This window comes from Mus pahari, chromosome 7, assembly GCF_900095145.1.
Source record: "Mus pahari chromosome 7, PAHARI_EIJ_v1.1, whole genome shotgun sequence".
Lineage (NCBI taxonomy): Eukaryota > Metazoa > Chordata > Mammalia > Rodentia > Muridae > Mus > Mus pahari.
Window position 1 is genome coordinate 42,580,328 of NC_034596.1, and position 20,085 is coordinate 42,600,412.

The following is a 20,085-nucleotide window of genomic DNA, read 5'->3' on the forward strand; positions in this document are numbered from 1 at the left end:
ATAGGGAACTTTCGGGATAGCATTTGAAATGTAAATAAAGAAAATAATAAATAAATAAATAAATAAATAAATAGAAAGAAGAAAGAATAAAAAAAATTCCAAGATATATTTCAGTGAATGTTGGCCTTGAGAATAAATCATTTTGTCCCATAAATAATTTATATCACTTAATGAGAAACAAACTAGCCTCACAGTGCACCGACTCTGGTTCCAACACAGAAATTGTCAGTACTCAGAGAGTTGCCTGTAGTTAATACCACATCCTTTATCCGAATATCTGCAATCAAAAATGACCTCCAAATCTAAAACTTTCTGAGCACAGACAATATTATTACATGTAAAATATTCCAGTCTTATTTTGTGATGTGATATAGTGAATAACAGGTGCAAGCTTGCACTTGCTCAGAGTCTTTAAGGGAACAGATTTTTCCAGACTCTTTAACTGTGATAACCTTTGGTTTATGTACAAAGTTATTAAGACTCTTACAGAGATTTACCTTCAGGCTGTGTGTATGCAGTTCATATGAAGCATTTATGAATTTTGTGTTTAGATTTGAGTACCCCCTCCAAAGATATCTCACTATGTTGTGCCAATACTTGGAAATCCAGAACTGAAGCTTAAAACACCAGGTCAGCAGCATTCACTATAAAAGTTGATAAACACAAGATGGGAGCCATTGGAACCTGTTCCCATTTATCTTAGAGTTATAAAGTAAGCAAAAGAGCAAAGCCACACTTGGGACCTTGAATTAATATGAAATAAAATACTCATTATATAAATGAATGCTGTATTTGCAACTGTTTCTTTATAATGACTTAGTACAAACTTTCACCCGAGGAGCCTAAGATTCAAGCATACATATGATATCATGGGCATAATGTCATACCATCATTTATGTTTAAAATAGATAAAGAGAAAAACAAAAGCTAAGATGCCAAAAGTATATCCAAGTCATGTGGACTTGATATGTTAGCCTCAGGGACCCCTACCATGATGCCATGTCACCTTTCAGCAACTCTAACTTGCATCCACTGCTGTCATCAATCTCTGTGGGTTGCTAGGTATTTTTTAAGAACCAGAAAAGTAAATGGATTGTTTAAGTTTGAAATGATCCTTAATGCATGAGAGGGTCCCGTAAAAAGACTAGGAACGAGATTGTAAATGCTATCCTAGCTCCTGGCTCTTCAACTATCCAGAGATAAGAAGACACCAGCCACAAAACACATGAGCAGATGCCAGAATGTTTCCCTTCGCAACTCTCCGAGATGATGCTCTCTTTCCATCTTGTGAGGGCCTTCAACTAGCCTAGACTTTACTCATATCTTTAGCACACTGTGAACTAGCATGAGAAGGCCTAAATGTCTCAGTTTCCCTTTCGAGCTAGGCAGATATCATTTTGGAGGAGAGAATTTTGAATATGTCAAACAAACAATTTCATTTCTATGTAACTGACCTTCCCCACAAGAAAAAAAATAAAAGAAACATACAATCACACATGCCCTGCACAGTTGATAAATATAAGGGTACAATAGCAGTCAAGAGGTTTTTGATATTTCACCTTATGTTGAACTGGTGTTAAAAAAAAAAAAAAAAGAGTGTTGTTCAGGGAACAGACATATTCTTTTTGACCTTGATAATGTCATTGAAACCCACTGGACTTCAGTCTTCCCAATGGCCCTGGAGCTGATGCAGCATCTTTGGGAGGCAGTGTGTGCATGGTCACAACTGCACCATCTTTTCTATACTTTCATTTGTCTAATCGACTGGAATTCTTACCCTCCCCAAATATAAGTAATATATACAAGTTGACTTTAAAGGTCCCCAATGAATCTTAGGACAAAAAGTAGAAAATTATATTATATATCCATGAAGTAGCAAGAAAGGCAATTAAAACTCTCCATAATCTCCAGTTCACCCCTCCTATGCAGGCCCCCTTTATAACACAGGAGTTTCTGACTAAAATTTTTCAACAGTGTCTACACAACACCAGGGAGCACTAGCTCTCTAAGGAAGGTGCCTTTAGATCTGTGAAAGCTGTTGCTAGACTCTTATCTTCACCCCTGCCCAGTGACGTGACCCTTGGCTGGCTAGTTAGCAACTCTTGATTCTGTTTCCTACTCGGTAGAGATAATAAATTGTATTTCCAAAGGATGCATTCATGCCAATAAGATAACGTATGTTGAGAGACTTATGAAGGGCCGAATAGCAACAACAATCTGTTTTCTAAAACATCACAAGCTGTCATATTTCAAAGTAAAGTGAACATTGGCACCTACCTACAACTTGTGACCTGAATATGAGGTGATAAGAAAAGATTTTTTGAAATTACGGAGAATGTAATCTTCTGAAGATGAAAGGGGTTCACAAAATAAAGGGGTGATCCAAGAAACACCATTTTTAAGTTTCAGAATTATGTAATGTGAAGGAAGGAAGACGAAAAAGAGTACTGATTCATTAAACTGTGTTGGCAAAACTGTTATCCAAGATTCACAACTGTTTGAATAAGACAGATTGCATTCATTAGGGACATACATGCTGCCAGCAAATTACAACATGCTCAATACGAACATTTTTGTTCTTCTAAGGAATGGAGGAACAGCCAATATTTAACCCAATAAATTATTTAGTTCCTTAGTCAAGAAATAATTAGACAATCAACTAGGCCCTAGGAATTATAGATTCTCAGAACAATAGAACCGAAATCCTCTAATCTATTATCAGGTGTTACACCTGGAAAAACTAAAATCTAAAGAAATAAAACAAACACCTAGAGTCACAGTAGGCAATATTAGTTCTGGTGTCTTGTCTCATTATCTTACTCTTTTTCTGATGACAGAAAAGCAATCTAGTTTCATCCAATATCCATACAACCTGGTTAGCATTCGAAATAAGGGTTTCCAACTCAGCGCTGCATCTTTTGGACTCACAAGGGAATAGAAGGTAATAGAAGATAGGGCCAGTGGCCAGCAGACCCAGCTGGGTATGACTTCTGAGAAATATATTTAAGGTGAATAAAGACCATGTGAGAGATGGAGGGGCTCCTATGACATTGGGCCTCCTTCTGGCTTCCCTGCTCACAGTGTAGACAAGTGCAGCACTTAGATGAGTCCTCTCCAAGAGTGGTAGGGGTTCCAGCATGAACACCACTGGAAACACCAACCTCAGTGAATGTTTCATAACAGGAGTGAATCTGACATTAGGCCAGAAGAGAAAACCACATCCGATGAACAGCAAGTAAAAGCTTCCTTTCGTAGATAACTTTGTGATCACTAAAAACACCCACAAGTGGTCCTAACACAATTTACTTAGCCAGTTTACCAAACTGGTTAAAGATGGGCTTTTAAATCAGGATTAATTTATGATTTACCAGAGGCAAAGGCTTAGCAGGGGACCATATATTTCATTATATTTTCCAAATAGGTCAGTGTTTGATGCTTCCTTTCTACACTTATCTTCAGTTTCATGCAGCATGAAGTGGCCTCCTTAAAGAAAATACACACCAACCGTCATCCCATATTTTTGAGAACTAAACAGGGGAGCTATAGTATAAGACAACCTTGATGCATAAGAAAGATGTTCTGAGGTTGCTAAGATGTAAATAACCACAGGAACAATAATGAAGTCCGCAGTATATTCTCAATGGAACATCTCATAGACACATAGCAAAGCAAGCATGAACATATGGATTGTTCTCACAGAGCAATGCACCCCCTAGTCGTATGGAAGACAGGAGAGGCCAAGGAGAGGATGCAACATCTGTAACGAGACCAGCTCTTAGTATGTGATGATGGCAAAGTTGGCACAGTTAAAAACTATTTTTCTAAATCAGAAAATAGGTCAGTGCAAATACCAAGGTTATAAAATATCTTTCCCAATTTGGAGTGACTGCAAGGCTTGCATTTTTAGCTGCTTGGGTTTCTTAAAAGCCTTGACACTGGAAAGACAGATGTGGTCACCCTTCAATGGTTCTCTTTGTTTCCAGTGCCAATGCTTGCCACCTTAAGCCTGGCCTAGAATACCAATTCACCTTTGTGTGCTGCTCCTGAATAAACAGGAATGGCTTTTGCTAGACAGTGTTACCGTCTGAATGGGAAGTGCCCTCAACATGGTCATGTGATGGAACACCTGGTCTCCAGTTGGTGGCGCTGCTTTTGGAGGGTGCAGATCTTTTTGGACACGGGGCTTATATTTAGATGGATGGACAAGGTGACAGGTTATCTCTGCTTCACAGATGCAGCTATTCTAGCCGCACTAACTGTCAATGCATTTCCCCCCAGGAACAGACTGCATTCCTCTGAACTATCAGTCACTATAAATCCTTTCCTCCTTAAGTTGTTTCAGTCAAGTGTTCTATTACAGAAAAATAAATAAATAAATAAATAAATAAGACAAGAAAAGACAGTGAGGTCAGTATCAGGAGGAATTTGAAAAATATCTTGAGAAGAAAAATAGGAGGAATACAGAAGAGAGCTCTGCAATAGAATTATAGCAAAGGTAACAAAGAGATCAAACTGAAAAGCTTTTCAGAGAAATAAAAAAAGATAGGCTTGTTTTCGTAGTACAAACCATTTTAGTTAAGTAGAAATGTCTTCTAAAAAGATCAGCTTTAGATGAAAGCATGCCCTTGCCTCTAAATGTAGCATATCACAACTACTTCCAAGCATCTTGATGCTCTTGTTTGGTTTTAATTATGTTGCTCAACACACAGCTTCTTACATGAAAACGAGGGTCGAGAAATAGGATACCTAAGATAGTGTAAGTGCCCACTTACCTCCCATAATTTTGGATTGGCAGTTGATAAACTCTGGCTTCCTGTCTGTGAGGTACCTCTGGCAGGTGTGGTGGAGGATCTGGAAGAAGGTGCACTTTTCTGAGGCCGTGCTAGCAACCCACTGGTCAAAGGCATTTTCAAACAACAAATCGAACTCGGCAGAATCCTGGAAAAAAACAGGGGGAGAACTACTGACCTTGACCTACACAGTCTTCTGCTGTGAGCTCTGTTTCACCAAAAGATGCTTAGAAACTAAAACAAAGACCCTCCCCCCGCAAGAAATGAACCATACATGTCTTCTCTACCAGGAACTAATTTCATAGAGAGTTTGCACGTCTATGTCAAGCAAATAAATCCAAACTGTACTGTATTTAGAGATGTCCCTGCTGGAGTTAAGACTTATGTCAGAATTCTGACCATATATCATCTACCCAGTGTCTAGAAAAAAAAGAAGACTCTTCTAAGTTCCCAACTCTGTGATTTCTTAATATTTTATACATGGGTTGGAAAGGACTGCCCCTTGTTACTTTAGCATTTATTGATATTTGGATATATTATGATGTGTATGCACAAAGGAAATGGGTCCTTTGAGTAGACGCTTACATCATAACATATTTCTGTAGGAATCACAATTCATTATTTTAAAGTGCTGTTAATTTTTTTTTTTTTTTTTTTTTTTTGGCATTAGGAGGCAAATGAAATTTTGACAAGCCCAGGGTTCTCATACAGACACTCGGGGGCATGATTCTTTGAACTCTGCCCTGTATTGATACATACTACTGGAGACAGCATCTTTCCATATGCTTTCTCTTGGATTTCTCTATCAAACATGAAAGATTTATAATTTCCTATAGGACAGTAACAGGGATGGGAAAGTTTTGGTCACACAACTGAAATAGCCTTGTAAGAATGACTCTAACTACCATCACCACCACTGTGCTAAAGCAGAGTCAGCATGTGAAGAGAATCCCTTTGCTCAGCGTTGGAAAAATACACTCACCCGATTAGGATCAATACCATTAACTTGGCGAAGCTGCTCAAGCATCCATTGGGATCTTCGGACGAATGATGTGGAGCCCTCAAACTGTTTGACCTTCGTGATAGATGCCTGTGTGGGTTTCTTGTTCGTCACTGCCAAAAAGAAAGAAGAAGAAGAAGAAGAAAAACACTCGGATTAATGGGGAGGTAAATTATCTGATTTCCTCCTTCAGTGTTATTTTTAAAGGACACCAAATTGCGTGTGCATGGAGAGAAGGTGAGTGCTGTCTTTGGGGAGAGGTGAATGCAAGAGAAAAAGAAGTTATAACCTCCCCTCTCAGCCTCTAATATGATTGTTGTTTCATTTGTCTTCACACAATTGAACTGAAGGTATCTGAACTGAATAACACCAAGTAATTTAATAGAGGCTACACGTGCACAATTATAGCTCTCAGGAAAAAAGTGTACAGGGCAATCAGACCCCAGGTAGGGTTCATTAGGAAGGCTGAATTTTAAGTGAGGGGAAGGTTACTGATTCCTTGGGGTAGCTACCAGTCTTATTTCCAGTTTTATAGTTCATTGAAAATACTGAAGCCTCAGTAATGGACTTGACTTTATAGCATGACCCAGTTTGTATCTAGTTTGCATCTGATTAAGACTATCTGCCTGGCGTCCTGGGCACAGTTCCAACATGAATTCTTTTATTCACTAAACCTGGGGACCAGGACAATCATTCCACCTTGAGCAGTTCTTAATCGCCTATGCTGCAGGCAGGTGGACAGCATCATCCCTCAGGAGATGTCAAGCACAGGTACTGGTAAAGAGGCATTCCGGATATTTCCACATTTTCTTATTTGGGGATTTTAAGGTTCAAGGATGGTGGAGGAGGTAATTACATATGTTGAGAAGTCTTTCCAATGAGGTCCTGAGCCATATGTGTAGAAGTCAGTGAGAGTCAATAGCAAATCCATGAATACCTAGGAAAAACACTAAACACCACTAGCTGAAATGCATTTGATCCTAGTCACTGCCTTTAGGGAGATTGTGTATCTCGGGAATATTTCCCCCCTGTTTCTAATAACTATGCAGACACTTAGCAGGTGGCAAAAAAAAAGTTTCCAGACATAAGGGAGAGAAAGAAATTGCTCTAATAGTTGGTGAGAAGAAGCCTTGACAGGGCTGCAGAGATGGCTCAAAAGCTAAGAGTACTTGTTTCCCTGGTGCCCATGTTGGGAGGCTCACCAATACCTGCAACTTTAGCTCTAGTAATGGAGATAGAGAGAGAGACAGACAGACAGAAACACACACACACACACACACACACACACACACACACATACACTTTTTAAAGAAGCCTCTATGGTTCAGGTATCCTAAAGCTTATTATTGAAGTAGAAAAGCCTAAGAAAGAAGTCAAAGAGGTCACTCTGCCATTAGCTGTAGTGAAAGTCGCCAAGTCCCAGCATGACTTTATGGCCTTAGAACAATCGTCCTTTGTTCCTAACCTGAATTTAGCCAATGTTTTAGCTTGTTATCTATTGCCTCAGATATATTTATATAAAGGTTCCTGAACACTTCATCTCAATTGCATTTACTTTTGTGGTTAGAAAGCCATCATTCCCTCAGTACCCCATTTACAAGAAATGCTATTGTCTCTGGTCGCAAATAGCTTCTCATGACGTTCTCTAGACCAGTGGTTCTCAACCTGTGAGTCATGACCCCGTTGGGAGCTGAAGGATCCTTTCTCAGGGGTTTCCTAAGACCACCTGGGGATCCATCCCATAAACAACTACCAAACCCAGACACTATTGCATATTCCAGAAAGATTTAGCTGACAGGACCCTGATATAGCTACCTCTTGAGAGGCTATGCCAGTGCTCAGCAAATACAGAAGTGGATGCTCATAGTCATCTATTGGATGGAAAACAGGACCCCTAAAGAAGAAGCTAGNGAAAGTAACCAAGGAGCTGAAGGGGTCTGCAACCCTATAGAAGGAACAACAATATGAACTAACCAGTACTCCCCAGAACTGTGTCTCTAGTTGCATATGTAGCAGAGGATGGCCTAGTTGGCCATCAATGGGAGGAGAGGTCTTTCGAAGATCATATGCCCCAGTACAGGGGGATGCCAGGGCCAGGAAGTGGGAGTGGGTGGGTTGGGGAGCAGGGCGGGGGTAGGGTATAGGGGACTTTTGGGATAGCATTTGAAATGTAAATGAAGAAAATATCTAATAAAAAACACCAGAAAACACAAATATTTACATTATAATTCATAAATTAGCAAAGTTACCGTAATGAGGTAGCAACGAAAATAATTTTAAGGTTCTAGGTCATCACATGAAGAACTGTTAAAGGGTTGCAGCACAAGGCAAATTGAGAGTCAGTGCTCTAGATTCTTGTAACCATTGGGAATGACAGTGTTTCTACACACACACACACACACACACACACACACACACACACACACACACACCTCATGTAATGAGAAAAGGACTTGAATAGGCTTCTCTCTGATAGCCGCCCTCTTCGCTTACACTTTCTTGTTAAAGAGAAAACACACCTGGTCTCTATCCAGGCCCTAAAATGTCCTAAAAATATTAAAGACTACTTTTCCATAACAGGAAACATGTGTGTTAGACATGTGGATTAGATACACATCCCTGAGCGCTCAGAGGATTTCCTCCCTTGTTTATGTAAATCATATGGCATTTCAGCATCCTGGGAAACTGAAGATTTCCCTTCTGACTTCAGTTACAGTTGTTATGAACACCTATTTTTACTCCTGGTCTGTTTGTTTCCAAGCAGTTTATAGGATTATAAAAGCTCTCACACAATGGAGGAGCAGTGTATATTCCTGCATGTTTAAGATGTACAAGCCAGGAAGGTAAGTTCCATGGAATGTTTGTCAATGCATTGAACTGGCCAGGAACCCCACCTACAGTGACCCAAGTCCCCACAAAATTCCCCAGCAGAGATCATCCTATAAAGTATATAGTTACAGTCTCATCCTCTCTTGCCTCATTTCCACCATTAGTTTATTGCTTTCCCATTTCTTGGCATCTGGCTAGTTTTCCTGGGCACCAGGCCCAGTTTGCTTTGATTTTTGTTTATTGTTATTATCTCCAACATCCTAGTTTTGAGTCTGAATCAGGTGCCTTAAAACCGTGTTTATTATATACACATTATTATAGAATTAAATGAGATTTTCCTTTTACAAAAATCAAAATACTTCAACGCTGTACCACTCCAGACTATCCGAATACAAAACTTGAAGAAAATGTAAGCTAATTCCTTCCTTGTTTTGGGAGTCTCGGGCTGATTTTTAAAATTAAAGCCCTCAAATTTCATGTGCCTAGTGAAGACAGTAGTCTACCAGGAAGATAGTTCAAAGCAACTCTTCAAATGCAAACTATTTTCCTGGATAAGAAATGTCACAACACTCAGACCAAGCCAATCAGATTTTCAGCATAGGTGGTGGGGCTGAACTCTACCCCTAACAAAAGCATTTGACTGGCTCTGAGTTCGCAGAGGGTTGGGGAGGAAGAGTCAGCTTTCATCATAGATGTGGCCCCTGAAAGTTGCTCATGTATCAGCAGTTGACCTTAAACCCATGTTTAAGGAAGACTGCTTCCATGTTTATTGGAAGCACTAATTGTACTCAGTGATAAAGGCAAGAGGGAGCTAGAATGGAGGTGTGCGTGTGTGTGTGTGTGTGTGTGTGTGTGTGTTTGTGTGTGTGATCAAAATACATTGTATACATGTATGATACTCTCAAAGAATAAAAATAATAATTATAATAAATAATAAATAATATATTAAAAATAATGTCACAGTTCTGTGTTCTTCACTACCAATGTAAAGTATATTCCGGAATTAATTATTTTTTAATAATTTTAAAGACCAAGTAACAACTGTAAGTTACATTGTGCAGTCAATAACTATGAAAGATGGATAGATAGAGGCATTTGTACTAGCAGGTGGATATGACAGTCCCAGGAGATACTGCAATATCAGTTATCTTCCTTGGTTCTCAACACTAACTGAGCATCAAGAACACCTAGCCCTTTATATAGCAAATACAATAAACTGTGTGAATGGGAGCCCTTGAGAGCATGGCCCTGCCATACACATTTTAAATCTACCTGATTAATTCCCAAGATGATTGACTGCCAAGAACCACAAGACATATATCTATCCATTTAACAGATATTTAAGAAATACTTATATTTTGTGAGTAACTCCAGGACTTAATAAGATTCCTCAACTCCCCCTAGTGACATATGCATAAGATTGAGACATTAGAAAGCTATGCTTTTTGTAGAAAATTAAAGCAATTGGTATATGTTTGCTGTACCTTATAAAATGAGAAATATTCTAAAATAGAAAGCTGCAAAAATCATGAATTTGAAAATAATGGATAGGGAATATATTTCAAGAATTAAATGACTATAAACTGGAAACATACTATATTTGCTAATATAATAAGACTACTGCACGCTACTAACAAACACATCCAAAACCTTTTACATGAAGTCTTATTTGCTTAGTTCTCATGTGATAATTTTGGTTCTTTTATTGGGAATGAGGATGTGAACTCAGATTACACAGTCTTTACCAGTTATTGCACTTTCTTGAGGACATGTACCACGAGCTGCTCTTCTGATTGCTATGTAATATTAAAATATTTTAGTGAAAGAAAAAAATAATAAGATAGAATTCTAATCAAGAACCTGTCAAGAATCAAGGTAGCAGCAGGAGGGATAAAAATTCTGCAGTGGAGCACTAAGCAGGGGAGGAGGAGTGATTCCTAATGTGTAAGCTGTCTGAGGTAGTATATGAGAGGCTTTAAGAAATAAGGCACGCGCTGGAGAAAGTCAAAGGATTGTTACAAAGGGGCAGTATCTCTAGCAATATACTATCATCCCTAATGTGGATTTTCATGATTTCCTCCAACTGGCCTATGAATATAGAGGACTGAATTATACTTTTAAAATGAAGTGGTATTTCAAAGCATTTAATACAATGCAAGCCCTTGACCATTACAATGCAAGCCCTTGACCATGACCTATAAAGCCTTAGATGACCTTGGGTACAGCTCTTGGGTGCTAAGGACATAACATTTCACTTCCCTTTCTGTCCACTAAGCTTTGGCTGTCATTTGCTCCTGGCAATGTCTGTCCTCTGGACTTCCTGGCAACGAGGTCCCCTTGGTAGAAACACCATTTCCTTTGTTTCCTCAGGGTTGTCTCTTGCTCGCTATTCATATTTCAGACTATGACTTAAGTTCACAGGAAGACTTGTCCCATCACATTTTTGCATTGACTGATGTTTGTGTAAAAAGACAGATTTTTTTCTTTAAGTCTGGATTCAATATTCAATGTTTGCTTCTCTGAGATGTTTGTGAAGAACCAAGTCAGACAGTTCACACATGCTGAGTCCCTAAACATATGTGATGTGGATAAATTTCCACATGAATTTAAGCTACTACCTACCAATTTGTGAGAAAGGCTCCTACACACTTTTAAAAATAGTATGCAGTGTTGGACATCTCTTTGGTGGAGTTGGATATTTCTGTGACTAAGGCAGAAACCATGCCTCATTTTTTTATAGATAAGAAAACTGAGGCACAGAAAGAAATACATTGCCAAAGTCACACTTAAAAATTGGAAAATCTACAACTTACATGATAAACTTTGAACCTCTGCTTTTCCGACTGCAATTTTTTTTTTCTGAAATATCAAATGTCCCACTTTATTTGGCATGGGAATTAATTGAAGCCTTTCTTTCCAATAATCCATGCTATGGTTTTTATTGTTTCCTGAATTATTTCTCAATTTTCCATTTAAATAACCATACATTTTACTGTAAAAAGTTAATAAAAGACAAAATACATTCAAATACATAAGTAGATGCACAGCTTTGTTTCCATTAAGTAGAAAGGAACATGGTAAATATAATTAAAATATATGTACTGTTAATTTCAAACTAGAGAGTGCCTGGCATCTTTGGTGACTAAATGATTAGAAATTAAAGCAGGTGTTAAAGACCATCAAAATAGGAATGCATTCTTAGATAGAATAAAACATCAATAAATGGTTCCTCTCAGGTCTATATACTGTGCATATTGAGGCTCATTCTTTATGTTTTGGGGTTATCCAGGACTAATGCTTCCTGATCTCTTATAGAGACTGATTCCTGTGATTCCATCAAAGAAAGACCAAAGCCTATAGAAGATTAATCCCAGGTAATTTTGCTATTAGCTCTGATGAAAAAGAATGGCTTCATGTTTTTTCTTTATTCTTAATATAGAGTTGACACTTTATCCTCAAGTATAGTTTAACTATAGCTAAGAAGCAAAGATACCAAGTATTGTGGCCAGATTATCATTACCATTGTTTTACACACACACACACACACACACACACACACACACACACACTGTATTTTATCTTTATCTCATGAACTAAAAACTCCAAAATGTGTCTTAGTGGATGGCCTCTCCATGAAACATTCTATAAAATTAAAACCAGACTGGAATTATGGGATGGAAATCCCCAGCTTTAAGTAAGCCCAACTAGAAAGCATCCTATTTAATTAAAAACCAGCAGGCAAGCTGGACCACGGAACACAACCTTCTATGTCTAGCATTTGGAAGCAGGAGAATCACTAAGTTCAAGAGCAGCTTAGGCTACATAGTGAGTTCTTGGCCATTATGACCTACATAGTAAAACCATGTCTTGAGAAGGAGGAAGAAGAGGAAGAGGAAGAGGAGGAGTCAATACTGCTGCTGCTACTATCAATCCATTAAAAAGCCCTGACTAATCATATCAAACCTGGTCTTGGAGTAATCCAGGAAAGTTCACTTGGAGGAAAGCAAACAGACTAAGGAGGAAAGGACAGACATAAGTGGACATGGCTTGAATATTATGCAAGATAAAAGGCTACCAAAGATGGTGGCACAAACCTTCAATTTCAAGAAATATTGGCTGAAAAATGACAACTTTTCTCAAACATCTGCATAATTTTCCCTAGTCTCATGATTCACAGGATCATTTCTGCACAATTCCCAAAACAAGACAAAACACATTCATTTTGCCTGCCTGACATACATACGACTTATCTATTTTGCTTGTATGTTTTGTTTTGTTTTGTTTTTTTGAGATAGGGTTTCTTCGTGTAGCTTTGGGTATCCCAGAACTAGCTCTGTAGACTAAGCTGGCCTTAAACTCTAAAGATGTAGCAAGTAATTGCCATATAAACAAGTTGACTTTATGCTACTTTTGGGCATCTTTTATCTCATACTATATTTTTACTAACATGTGCATGAAAATTCCATTACACAAGCACTTAATTTTTTTTTTTATAAATTTATGTTACTGTTTCTGCAAATTAACTAACAAAAACTCAATCCATGTCCACATTAGAGCATGAAGCCAGGGCTAGGCAAGTGATAAGACAATTCACCACGACTAAATACATACTTTAGGTACCATCAATATTATCATACATTAGTCTTATCATAATCTTGAGCAACTCATTGTTAATGGTATGACCCATGTTCTTACTCAAGTAATGGACAGATATTTTGAGTTTAAGATGTTTGATAAGAAATATATAATTTATGTGTTTTTTTTAAAAAAAGTATTTACATGGAATCTTACCACTGTTCCTATTTAGCTGCGTCAGAAGCATCTGACAAAGAAAAAAAATATATATATAGCAGCAACAACAAAAATAAACCTGCAACATGGATTCAGGAAATCAAAGCAAACTTCAGGATGGCTTCTGAGTACCAACATTGCAAGAGAGCGAATAAAGGAATGGATATTTGGATCTGGTTTCCTTCTGGCTCTGTTAATTTATGGTCACTGGACTTCATAATATGCATGAGAAACACATCTCAGATCTGTGGCTTCATCGGCACTTTTGTCAGGTGAAGTTTCAATTGAATGTTTTTAAAGCTGAAAGACAGAAACTTCTGAATCATTACCACAAATATTTTCAGAGTAGGGAACCCCCAGCCTTGTTGCAGCTAGTGGGAAATTGGGCATGTGGCTTTCCATACAGGTTTCCCCCCCCTACATTTCAAGGTGTGTTTACTTTAGGACCTATGTATGTTTGGAGTCCAGAAGGTTGGGAGCCTGGGTTCTAAAATCAGACCATTTTCTCAAATTGCTGGATTTGTCTTTGGGGGTTCAGGCTTCTCTTCTTCCCATCTTAGAAACTCAGGCTCTCTGTAAAGAAACTAGTGAGCCCAACAGTATCCTTAGATTTACGTAGCTGTCTCTTGTGAGGCTATGCCAGTGCCTGGCAACACACAGAAGTGGATGCTCACAGTCAGTTATTGGATGGAACACAGGGCTCCCAGTGGAGGAGCTAGAGAAAGTACCCAAGGAACTGAAGAGGGCTACAGCCCTATAGGTGGAACAACAATATGAACTAACCAGTACCCCCTGAGCTTGTGTCTCTAGCTGCATATGTAGCAGAAGATGGTCTAGTCAGTCATCATTGGGAAGAGAAACTTGGTCTTGAAACTTTATATGCCCCAGTACAGGGGAACACCAGGGCCAAGAAGGGGAAGTTGGTGAGCAGGGGAGCGGGGTTGGGGGAGGGTATAGGGGACTTTCAAGATAGCATTTGAAATGTAAATAAAGAAAATACCTAATAAAAAATTGGAAAATAAATAAGGAACTGTGAGGATGAGGGAGAACACCGCTAAGTCATCCCTGTCCTTTAGCTCCAAGGGAAGAAGGTGGAAACCCAGAATACATGGTTTTGGAGATGATTATCTCCATCAGGGATAATCATAAAGGAACAGGCTTTCTACACAAAAGATCCCTTATTTGGCAATACTACTTGCTGGTGCAGTGCTTGCGTCCTATTCTCATCTTCAAGTTAGAAGAGAAATAAAAGGGCTTGGGAACAAGGAGGATGACATGGTGGTAGTGGTAGACGTGGTGATGGTGGTGGTGGTAAATACAGAAAGTTTCTCCAAAAGAATATGAAAATGGGAACCATTTATATAAAAACTGTTTTCTCTTATAAACAATTATGATAAGACACCTTGCATCAAACCTTCTCTAGGGCAGTCCAGAGCACTGAGAGAGCAAGTACCTACTTTCCAGAACTTTGGAGGCACCACCTTGTTTTAATGTTTTACAATTACCAAAGGGGAAGAAGTATTCCTGTTGGAATGTACAACTCCATTGTCACAGGACTGCCAGATATCTAGGCAATACTTTGAAAATCTACTCACTTACTTAGCATGGTCATAAGTTCTCTTATATTCGTCATTACAAGGATAGATAACATATCTCTTTGAAGTAGACTGTTGGTTCATGGACAGCATAAGTTGTCTTGAACCATTACATTTTAAGTCTGAAATGAGGAAGTGTAAACCCTAAAGGCAGGAATTCTCTCTGCGATCCCCAAACTATGACTATAATTTGGTGCTTTAAATAAGAATGGCACCCATAGGCTCATATATTTGAATGTTTAGTCATCAGGAAGTAGTACTATTTGAGAAAGATTGGAAGATTCAGAGGTTGTGGCCAAATTAGAGTGGACATAGCTTTCTTGGTGAAATTGTATCACTGGGGGTGGGCATTAAGGCTTCAAAATCTCAAGCCAAGCCTGGTGTCTCTCTTAGCCAGTGCATCTGAATGTAGCTCTCAGCTATTGCTCCAAGGCCATGTGACCCACTGTGTTCCATGCCATGATGAAAACAGAATAAGCCTCAGAGACTGTAGATAAGCCCCAATCAAATGCTTTATTTTCTAAGAGTTACCTTAGTCGTGGTATCTTTTTACAGCATCAGACCAATGACTAAGATCTGATGTCTCCAAAAACAAAAAGTGATACACAGTACAAATTGGTGCATGCATGATCTAGAAATCAGTGATTAGTTGAATGGCTCCCCTAGATAAGGAAGAAAAGCTCTGTGCCTACTGGAAACTAGGAACAAACAAACAAACAAAAAAAACTTCTTTCAGATTGCAGTGCTAGGGTTCAAAAATCAAGCCAGTGTTAAGAAATTTGAACATCTTACTGGATAAGAGGAATATCCCAGGACTTTGAGTAAGATGGAAGGGTAATCATCAAGAAATTATAGAAATATCATGAGAAATAGAATGGAATAGACATAGAATAGAAGGAGGGGAGTTTGAGCATTAAAACCATGTACATTAATTTTTACTACAACCTTATTCTAGAATCTTCTTTAGCAAGTAATTCTTTTGTTCTCACATTCCAAAAACCATGATCTTACCCTTGGTATTTGGCCTATTCCCACTGTGTGTGACATATAATTTCCTTCACAATTCATTATAGACTCAGAGAACAAATCAATTTACATGTACTTGGGGTGAAGGTGAGATGGAACATAAAAAATACAAAATTAAGTATTAGCTTTTGCAACTTTGCATTTTATCTGAGAAGTATAGGAGATCCCTGCTTCATGGAACGAACTATGAATCAAACAGCCAAGCCAGGGAAGTAAATGCTCAGAGAAACAACTTGGATGAAGTTTGACGGAGATTCAACTCAGGTGACATTAAGGACTGTAAAATACAACAAGGAAACAGAGAGGCTTAATTAACTACAGGCAAAGAGCCTGTCCCAGTCTTGCTTCCTCAGCTCTGAAAAAGATGATGTAAACATTGTTTTCGATCTATTCTTAGAAGAGATTTCCAGTGGAGCAAGGCACAGGAGCAGGAAAGCAGCAGCTAGCCAACTCAAGCATCAAATTTCTCTGCAAGAAGCTGAAGATGAGACAGTGTGCTTTTAGTGTTGTGCTTTCCTTCAGCATCAACATTACATATTAGAAAATAGAGATCAGACAGTCACTTTCCTCGGGAAAATATAGTATTTGATAAAAATTCAGTATCTATAATACCTTGATGCGCTGAGAAAAGTATGTTTAGCTGAATAAAGCTGAAACAAATACATTTCACAGCAGACAGAGATGGGAGTATCTTATTCCCTATCAGTTTCACAAAAAAAAAAAAAGAAAGAAAGAAAGAAAGAAAAGAAAGAAAGGACAGATGTCCTCTACTGTATCATGCAGGCCTGGGACTCAGTTTCCCCATTTTACTCCTTCAACTATGCATCACTACTGAGGATAGTATTTCACAAAACATATCAAGTATAAATGAACCATGGAAAGATGTCACATGAGAATGGATGTTCTTATGTGACAATGCAATAAGTGGGAGGAAGTTAGGAAAGGAAGGAGGGGAAAGGGAGAAGAGAAGGTGGCTAAAACTTGAAGAGTTAGAATTAATTCAATTTCCTAATGGGATAGTTAGTAAACATTTAATATCACTAGGATTCTTGGGAAAAAGCAAAGCTTTTATTACTTAGCTAACACAAGCTGTCAAATATAATTACAACCATCAGTCAAGCAAAGAGAGATGGCTGCTCTCTTCTTCACCACCACTTACTGGATACATTTCTAATTATATATTTGAAATGAAGGCATGCTTCACGGGTAGGCCAAAAAAACTGAATGATGTCATTCAGAACCTGATACTTTAATTCTTTACTGTTCTACACTGGAATATAAAAATCAAGAAAAAAATGTTCTGATTTAAATAAAAATTCCATCACATTAGTAAAAACCATCTGGGATTAAATCTAGCTGAATTTATCTTGGTTAACACCATATCTACTAAAGATAAACATTGGTATACTGTATGACCCATCAATTTCAACCTTGTAGCTATATCCAACCAAGATGAATGTGTGTGTGTCTGTGTGTGTGTGTGTGTGTGTGTATGCTCTGCTTTATAATGGTATTTTGCCCTCAAAATGAAAAGTATTATATATATATATATATATATATATATATATATATATATATATATTTTTTTTTTTTTAATTTACCTAACTAACTTAAAAAATATCATACCTCAGTCTGGCCTATCTTAAACATACTCAGAACATTTATATTAAGTAATGGTTGAGCAAATTTATCTAATACAAAGTATATTTTAATAAAAAAGTTTCAAACATCAAATGTAAATCTTTGACTACTTAAATGTGAAAAGCAGAATGGAATTACAAATATAATTTTGCATCATCATCATCTAACACAACTGTCAGTTGGAGCATAGCAGTCATATTATATGAATGTAAAACCATTGGCTTAGTTTCTCTAAGAAAAAAAATTAATATACTAAAACATTAATAAGTCAACCAAATTTTTCAATTTTCAATAGTGTTAAAAAGAATACAATTCTTAGTGATATATTTAGTCAAAATAAATAAAAGACTTGCACACTGAACACTAAAAACTTTAAATAATTAAACAAATGTAAAATACCTCATGTTCAAGTAGCTGAATGAATCAGCAATGTTAAGATGCAACAATCTCCAAGTTAATATACAGAGTTACAGTGGCAACTGTACTGAGACTAGAAAACTCAGTATGATTAATAGGTCAATTGTCCCCAATTGACTTGCAGATTTATTGAGAACTCATTAAAAACGTCACTAGGCATTTCAGTAGAAATTGAGTATGAAATTCATCCAGAAATGCAAGGCTCAAAGAACAGACATTGCGTGAGAGCTGGGGGAACAACGTGATGTGATTACAAGACTTTATATAAATCTACTCCCAGTCAGTGTGTTACACATAACACAGGGAAGAAAATGGAGAGCTCAAGGCAAAGATCTCTGCACATACATGTACCAGTGAGTTTTGACATAAACATAAAGCAACATGGTGAGCAGAGAAACATTCTTTTTCCTTTTTTTTTTATTTTTAATTTTTATTAGATATTTTCTTTATTTACATTTCAAGTGTTATCCCCTTTCCCAGTTTCCCCTCTGAAAATCCCCTATCCCCTCCCCACCTCCCTCTGTTCACAAATCAACCCACTCCAGCTTCCTGGCCCTGGCATTCCCCTATACTGGGGCATAAAACCCTCACAGGACCAAGGGCCTCTCCTTCCATTGATGACCTACTAGGCCATCCTCTGCTACATATTCAGCTGGAGCCATGAGTCCCAGCATGTGTTTTCTTTGATTAGTGGTTTAGTCCCAGGGAGCTCTGGGGTTACTGGTTAGTTCCTCCTAGGGGGCTGCAAACCGCTTCAGCTCCTTGGGTACTTTCTCTAGCTCTTTCATTGGGGACCCTGTGCTCCATTCAATGGATGGCTGTGAGCATCCACTGCAGAGAAACATTCTAGACAATCAGTACTAGAACAACTGGATGTAACCAAACCACAAAATAAGTCTGAATGATGGAAGCCTCAAGCACTGTCAAAATCAACGGACCTAAATTTATAAGGGCATACACAGGACAAAATAGTTGTGATACTGGCCTGCACACACATGGCAGCTACGATGTAAAGTTCATGAAAGAACAAATGTAGGATTCCACAACAAAAACAATAAAAAATTATCAAGCTTGATTCTTAAAAGAGATTATCTCTCAAATAGGAGATGATATTTGTCATTATCTGAAGGAACTTACAGAGAACATGGAAATGTAAAGATTTATTTTGGCTTGTGGTTTCTGAGTGTTCTAAGTTGTTCATGTACTTGGGCATAACGGCACAGGGTCAGTTATCTGTGGTATGTTCATACTACAGCATGCAGGAGTTAGAGTGAGACTGCATGTAGCTAGGGATCACATTTTCCAAGGACCCATCTCCAGGGACCTACCTCTGTCCTACATCCAGTTTCCAGAACCTCCCCAAATAGAAAGGGACTCAGATAGATATTGGGAAAGGTCCAACAGTGTGGAGAGGGAACATGTAGAACCCATCTCCAGTAGAAAGACAGGGCATCAAATAGAGGGATGGGAATGCCATCCCACAGTCAAAAACATTGACCCAGAATTGTTCTTATCTAAAAGAACTTCAGGGACAAATATGGAGAAGAGACTGATGGAAAGGACGTTCAGTGACTGGCCCAAATTGGGATTCAGGTCAAGGGGAGGCTCCAAGGCCTGACACTATTACTGATGCTATGGTGTGCTTGCAGACAGAAGCCTTGCATGGTTGCCCTTGGTGGGGTGGGGATGAGGGGTGAGGACATTCTCTTGGAGATGGGAGAGGAGGAATAGGATGAGAAACAGTCAGAGAGTGAACTGGGAGGGAGATGACTACTGGACTGTAAAAAAGATTAAAGAATAATAATAATTTTTTAAAAAAAGAAAGAAAAGATGGAAGAAAGGAAGAGAGAGAGGGAGGGAGGGAGGGAAAGAGGGAGGAAGAGAAAGAAAGAGAGAGAGAGAGAGAGAGAGAGAGAGAGAGAGAGCTAGCAGTCATCATGATAAAACACACACAAGCTTCAGCACAGGCATGGGAGTGACATTTTAGATTGAAACT

At 38.3% G+C, this 20,085-nt stretch overlaps 1 protein-coding gene across 2 annotated transcripts in view; it reads right to left on the minus strand.

The window, feature by feature from the left end:
• Positions 1 to 20,085, minus strand: part of Stxbp6 (syntaxin binding protein 6) — a 217,440-nt gene that overhangs the window by 41,885 nt on the left and 155,470 nt on the right. For both annotated transcript variants that reach the window (XM_029540665.1, XM_021202384.2), the window contains exons 3-4: positions 5,773 to 5,903; positions 4,773 to 4,938 (exon numbers count right to left, since the gene is read on the minus strand). In XM_029540665.1, coding sequence (XP_029396525.1) covers positions 4,773 to 4,938; positions 5,773 to 5,903 — 297 coding nt within the window. The remainder of the gene's footprint in view (positions 1 to 4,772; positions 4,939 to 5,772; positions 5,904 to 20,085) is intronic.